Genomic DNA, 6654 nt, shown 5'->3' on the forward strand with positions numbered 1-6654 from the left:
TGATCTGGACGAGGGAAATAGATGTAATATCTCCAAGTTTGCAGACGACACAAAGCTGGGTGGGCGTGTGTGCTGTGAGGAGGATGCCGAGAAACTCCAGTATGATTTGGACAGGTTGGGTGATTGGGCAGAAGCATGGCAGATGCAATATAACGTGGATAAATGCGAGGTTGTCCACTTTGGTGTCAAAAACAGGAAGGTAGATTATTATCTGAATGGCAATAGATTGGGAGAAGGGGAAGTGCAACGAGACCTGGGCATCCTTGTGCACCAGTCGCTGAAGGTAAGCATGCAGGTGTAGCAGGCGGTTAAGAAGGCAAATGGTATGTTGGCCTTCGTAGCGAGAGGGTTTGAGTACAGGAACAAGGATGTCTTGCTGCAGTTGTACAGGGCCTTGGTGAGACCACATCTTGAATATTGTGTGCACTTTTGGTCGCCTTATCTGAGGAAGGATGTTCTTGCTATGGAGGGAGTGCAGCGAAGATTCACCAGGCTGATACCTGGGATGGCAGGAATGACGTGAGAGGAGAGATTGGGTCGATTGGGCTTGTACTCACTGGAGTTTAGAAGAATGAGAGGGGATCTCATTGAAACTTATAAAATTCTAACAGGACTAGACAGACTAGATGCAGGAAGGATGTTCCCGATGGTCGGGGAGTCCAGAACCAGGGCTCACAGTCTAAGGATAAGGGGTAAGCCATTTAGGACTGAGATGAGGAGGAATTTCTTCACCCAGAGAGTGGTGAACCTGTGGAATTCTCTACCACAGAAGGCAGTAGAGGCCAATTCATTAAATATATTCAAGAAGGAGTTAGATATATTTCTTAAGGCTAAAGGGATCAAGGGATATGGGGAGAAGGCAGGGACAGGGTACTGAATTTGGCTGATCTGCCATGATCTCATTGAATGGTGGAGCAGGCTCGAGGGGCCGAATGGCCTACTCCTGCTCCTATCTTCTATGTTTCTATGTGGAGAGACTGGAGAACCTGGGATTGTTCTCCTTAGAGCAAAGAAGGCTATGGGGGAGACTTAATAGAGGTGTTCAAAATTACAAGGAGTTTTGAAAGAGTAAATAAGGAGAAACTGTTCCCACCGGCAGGAAGGTTGGTAACCAGAGGACACAGATGTAAGGTAAAGAGCCCGAGGGGGAGATGAGGAGAATCATTTTACGCAGCGAGTTGTTATGATCTGGAAAGGGCGGTGGAAGCAGATTCAGTAGTAACTTTCGAAAGGGAATTGGATAAATACTAGAAAAGGAAATAAATTGCAGGGTTGTGGGGAAGGAGCAGGGGGAGTGGGACTAATTGGATATCTCTTTCAAAGAGCCGGCACGGGCACGATGGGCTGAATGGCCTCTTTCTGTGCTGTCCTGGCTAATATTTATCCCTCAAACCAACATAACAAAAACAGATTATCTGGTCATTATCACTTTGCTGTTTGTGGGAGCTTGTTGTGTGCAAATTGGCTGCCGTGTTTCCCACATTACAACAGTGACTACACTTCAAAAAGTACTTCTTTGGCTGTAAAGCGCTTTGGCACATCCGGTGGCCGTGAAAGGCACTATATAAATGCAAGACTTTCTTTCTTGCTTTCTTTCTCATTCTAAGAAGTAAAAAGGGCAGCATTTGATGGAGGAGGGGGCAGACAGAGAATGCTTTGCCCCCCCCCCGCCCCCCACCCCTGGGTTTGAGGCCCAGGCTTGGGCTGGGTTTGAAGCCTGGGTTCTCTGCTGCTGACTGGCTTCTTTTCTTTTCCAGAGTTTGAAGAGACCGAGATCCACTCGGCGACGGTGTTTAACGACCCAAACACCATGCAGACAAATCTGGGAGCTGAGGAGGAGGGAGGAGAACTGAAGGGGCCAGTGGTGAGTGTTTGTGAGGGAGTTACTGGGGAGGGCACGAGCTTTTGTGAATGGGAGACACCCAGAGTGGGAGCAGGTGGGTGGGAGACATCCCTGGGGGAGTCAAATGAGTAGGAGGGTCCCAGAATGGGGGGTTGGTTGGGGGCGGGGTGACCATGTTAGGAGGAGGGACTTTGAATGGGTGAGGGGCATGTTAGTACAAGGTACTTTGAAAGGGAGGGATGTTAGTTGGGACCTTAAATGGGGGGAACCATGTTAGGAGGGACCTTGGATGGGGGGAGCCATGTTAGGAGGGACCTTGAATGGGGAGGGAACGATGTTAGGAGGGACCTTGAATGGGGGGGAACCATGTTAGTAAGGACATTGAATGGGGGAACTATGTTAGGAGTGACCTTAAATGGGGGGAACCATGTTAGGAGGGACCTTGAATGGGGGGAACCATGTTAGGAGGGACCTTGAATGGGGGGGGTGGGGGGAACCATGTTAGTAGGGACCCTGAATGGGGGGAACCATGTTCGGAGGGACCCTGAATGGGGGGGGAACCATGTTAGTAGGGACCCTGAATGGAGGGAACCATGTTAGGAGGGACCTTGAATGGGGGGAACCATGTTAGGAGGGACCTTGAATGGGGGGAACCATGTTAGGAGGGACCTTGAATGGGGGGAACCATGTTAGGAGGGACCCTGAATGGGGAGAACCATGTTAGGAGGGACCCTGAATAGGGGGAACCATGTTAGGAGGGACCTTGAATGGGGGGAACCATGTTAGGAGGGACCTTGAATGGGGGGGGAACCATGTTAGGAGGGACCTTGAATGGGGGAACCATGTTAGGAGGGACCTTGAATGGGGGGAACCATGTTAGGAGGGACCTTGAATGGGGGGGGAACCATGTTAGGAGGGACCTTGAATGGGGGAACCATGTTAGGAGGGACCTTGAATGGGGGAACCATGTGAAGAGGGACCTTGAATGGTGGGAACCATGTTAGGAGGAACCTTGAATGGGGGGAACCTTGTTAGGAGGGACCCTGAATGGGGGGGGAACTGTGTTAGGAGAGACCTTGAATGGTGGGAACCATGTTAGGAGGGACCTTGAATGGGGGGAACCGTGTTAGTAGGGACCCTGAATGGGGGGAACCGTGTTAGTAGGGACCCTGAATGGGGGGAACCGTGTTAGGAGGGACCTTGATTGGGGGGGGGGGGGGGGAACAGTGTTAGGAGGGACCTTGATTGGGGGGAACCATGTTAGTCGGGACCTTGAATGGGGGGAACCGTGTTAGTAGGGACCTTGAATGGGGGGAACCGTGCTAGGAGGGACCTTGAATGGGGAGAACCATGTTAGGAGGGACCTTGAATGGGGGGAACCGTGTTAGGAGGGACCTTGAATGGGGGGGGGGGGGGAACCATGTTAGTAGGGACCCTGAATGGGGGGAACCATGTTCGGAGGGACCCTGAATGGGGGGGGAACCATGTTAGTAGGGACCCTGAATGGAGGGAACCATGTTAGGAGGGACCTTGAATGGGGGGAACCATGTTAGGAGGGACCTTGAATGGGGGGAACCATGTTAGGAGGGACCTTGAATGGGGGGAACCATGTTAGGAGGGACCCTGAATGGGGAGAACCATGTTAGGAGGGACCCTGAATAGGGGGAACCATGTTAGGAGGGACCTTGAATGGGGGGAACCATGTTAGGAGGGACCTTGAATGGGGGGGGAACCATGTTAGGAGGGACCTTGAATGGGGGAACCATGTTAGGAGGGACCTTGAATGGGGGGAACCATGTTAGGAGGGACCTTGAATGGGGGGGGAACCATGTTAGGAGGGACCTTGAATGGGGGAACCATGTTAGGAGGGACCTTGAATGGGGGAACCATGTGAAGAGGGACCTTGAATGGTGGGAACCATGTTAGGAGGAACCTTGAATGGGGGGAACCTTGTTAGGAGGGACCCTGAATGGGGGGGGAACTGTGTTAGGAGAGACCTTGAATGGTGGGAACCATGTTAGGAGGGACCTTGAATGGGGGGAACCGTGTTAGTAGGGACCCTGAATGGGGGGAACCGTGTTAGTAGGGACCCTGAATGGGGGGAACCGTGTTAGGAGGGACCTTGATTGGGGGGGGGGGGGGGGGACAGTGTTAGGAGGGACCTTGATTGGGGGGAACCATGTTAGTCGGGACCTTGAATGGGGGGAACCGTGTTAGTAGGGACCTTGAATGGGGGGAACCGTGCTAGGAGGGACCTTGAATGGGGAGAACCATGTTAGGAGGGACCTTGAATGGGGGGAACCGTGTTGGGAGGGACCCTGAATGGGGGGATCCATGTTGGGAGGGACCTTGAATGGGGGAACCATGTTAGGAGGGACCTTGAATGGGGGGAACCATGTTAGGAGGGACCTTGAATGGGGGGGAACCATGTTAGGAGGGACCTTGAATGGTGGGAACCATGTTAGGAGGAACCTTGAATGGGGGGAACCGTGTTAGTAGGGACCCTAAATGGGGGGAACCGTGTTAGGAGGGACCTTGATTGGGGGGGAACAGTGTTAGGAGGGACCTTGATTGGGGGGAACCATGTTAGTAGGGACCTTGAATGGGGGGAACCGTGTTAGTAGGGACCTTGAATGGGGGGAACCGTGTTAGGAGGGACCTTGAATGGGGGGAACCATGTTAGGAGGGACCTTGAATGGGGGGAACCGTGTTGGGAGGGACCCTGAATTGTGGGATCCATGTTGGGAGGGACCTTGAATGGGGGAACCATGTTAGGAGGGACCTTGAATGGGGGGAACCATGTTAGGAGGGACCTTGAATGGGGGGAACCATGTTAGGAGGGACCTTGAATGGGTGGGAACCATGTTAGGAGGGACCTTGAATGGGGGAATCATGTTAGGAGGGACCTTGAATGGGGGGAACCATGTTAATAGGGACCCTGAATGGGGTGAACCGTGTGAGGCGGGACCTTGAATGGGGGGGGGAACCATGTTAGGAGGGACCATGAATAGGGTGAACCATGTGAGGAGGGACCTTGAATGGGGGGGGAACCATGTTAGGAGGGACCTTGAATGGGGGGAACCTTGTTTGTAGGGACCTTGAATGGGGGGAACCGTGTTGGGAGGGACCCTGAATGGGGGGAACCGTGCTAGGCGGGACCTTGAATGGGGGGAACCATGTTAGGAGGGACCTTGAATGGGGGGAACCGTGTTGGGAGGGACCCTGAATGGGGGGATCCATGTTGGGAGGGACCTTGAATGGGGGGAACCATGTTAGGAGGGACCTTGAATGGGGGGGGAACCATGTTAGGAGGAACCTTGAATGGGGGGAACCGTGTTAGTAGGGACCCTAAATGGGGGGAACCGTGTTAGGGACCTTGATTGGGGGGGAAACAGTGTTAGGAGGGACCTTGATTGGGGGGAACCATGTTCGGAGGGACCTTGAATGGGGGGAACCGTGTTGGGAGGGACCCTGAATGGGGGGATCCATGTTGGGAGGGACCTTGAATGGGGGAACCATGTTAGGAGGGACCTTGAATGGGGGGAACCATGTTAGGAGGGACCCTGAATGGGGTGAACCGTGTGAGGCGGGACCTTGAATGGGGGGGAACCGTGTTAGGAGGGACCATGAATAGGGTGAACCATGTGAGGAGGGACCTTGAATGGGGGGGGAACCATGTTAGGAGGGACCTTGAATGGGGGGAACCTTGTTTGTAGGGACCTTGAATGGGGGGAACCATGCTAGGAGGGACCTTGAATGGGGGGAACCTTGTTAGGAGGGACCTTGAATGGGGGGACCTTGAATGGGGGAACCATGTTAGTCAGGACCTTGAATGGATGTGGGGTGGCAGGGAGGTGGTTAAGGGTAATGTGAATGGGGAAGGCCTACAGGTGGGAAGCGAGCCCTTGACGCATGGAGCTCCCCAGCCTCTGATACTAAGGGTGCCGGGGACGTTTGATGCTGTTAACGGGCGTGTGTGTGTGTGTGTTCTGCCTCCAGGTGGATCGGAAGTGCTCGCGCTGTGGACACGACGGGATGGTGTATCACACGCGGCAGACCCGCTCGGCAGACGAAGGGCAGACTGTGTTCTACACGTGTATGAACTGCAGGTGGGTACATGGGTGGGTGGGGTCATGGCGAGGGCCACCCCTACTACCCCCCCCCCAATTGTGATCAGCATATAGCGTACCAGCCTGGACATTGTGGCTTCCGCTGGACGTGTGGGTCCAGGTTGCCTGGGTCAGGCGGCTGGGTCGAACTGACTCGTCCACTGCTGGTCATCCCGATTTTGCTTTGCAATACGTTTGATACGTTTTATCTCATTCCGTCAGGTACCAAGAGAAGGAGGACTCCTAACCACAGGAAGGTGTGGAGAGCACGTGGCGGGAGCTTGGACTGGTTTCAATGAACTGCTGGACGGTGTCTCGCTTTAGTACGAAGCCTCGCAGACTGGCGCACAACTGGTGCGCGGCCCCCACTGGCCTTGACCGCTGTCGGAACTGCCGTGATTCCGCGCAGGAAACTGGGCCGACCAGAGAGCGAGGGCCGGCTCTCTCTCCCTTGTTCTGTTGCACATTGTGTAAATAAAGAAACCAAATCCAGATTGGGAGAGTCTGTGAAACATCCACACGTTGATGGTCTAAACAGGGATAATTGGTAATAACGAAAGCATGATCCGTTATATCAACATCAACTTGTATTTATATAGCGCCTTTAACGTAATGAAAACGTTCACAGGAGCGTTATCTGAATCCCCAGAGATTCATTGAGAAACTGGTCGGCGCCCTGCTCTGATCGTACTGGGGACAGGT

The 6654-nt window shown here is 53.6% G+C and overlaps 1 protein-coding gene across 4 annotated transcripts in view; it reads left to right on the plus strand.

Annotated features, from left to right (window-relative positions):
* Positions 1 to 6444, plus strand: part of polr1h (RNA polymerase I subunit H) — a 29092-nt gene extending 22648 nt beyond the window's left edge. For 2 of the 4 annotated variants that reach the window (XM_085974858.1, XM_085974859.1), the window contains exons 3-5: positions 1758 to 1864; positions 5843 to 5952; positions 6175 to 6444. In XM_085974858.1, coding sequence (XP_085830984.1) covers positions 1758 to 1864; positions 5843 to 5952; positions 6175 to 6199 — 242 coding nt within the window. In that variant the 3' untranslated portion in view covers positions 6200 to 6444. The remainder of the gene's footprint in view (positions 1 to 1757; positions 1865 to 5842; positions 5953 to 6174) is intronic. The other 2 variants (XM_085974861.1, XM_085974860.1) reach the window with 2 other exon arrangements.
* The last annotated feature ends 210 nt before the right edge of the window (positions 6445 to 6654 follow it).

Source organism: Somniosus microcephalus, unplaced genomic scaffold (genome assembly GCF_052327205.1).
Source record: "Somniosus microcephalus isolate GS21.2 unplaced genomic scaffold, FLI_Smic_1.0 unresolved_chr1, whole genome shotgun sequence".
Lineage (NCBI taxonomy): Eukaryota > Metazoa > Chordata > Chondrichthyes > Squaliformes > Somniosidae > Somniosus > Somniosus microcephalus.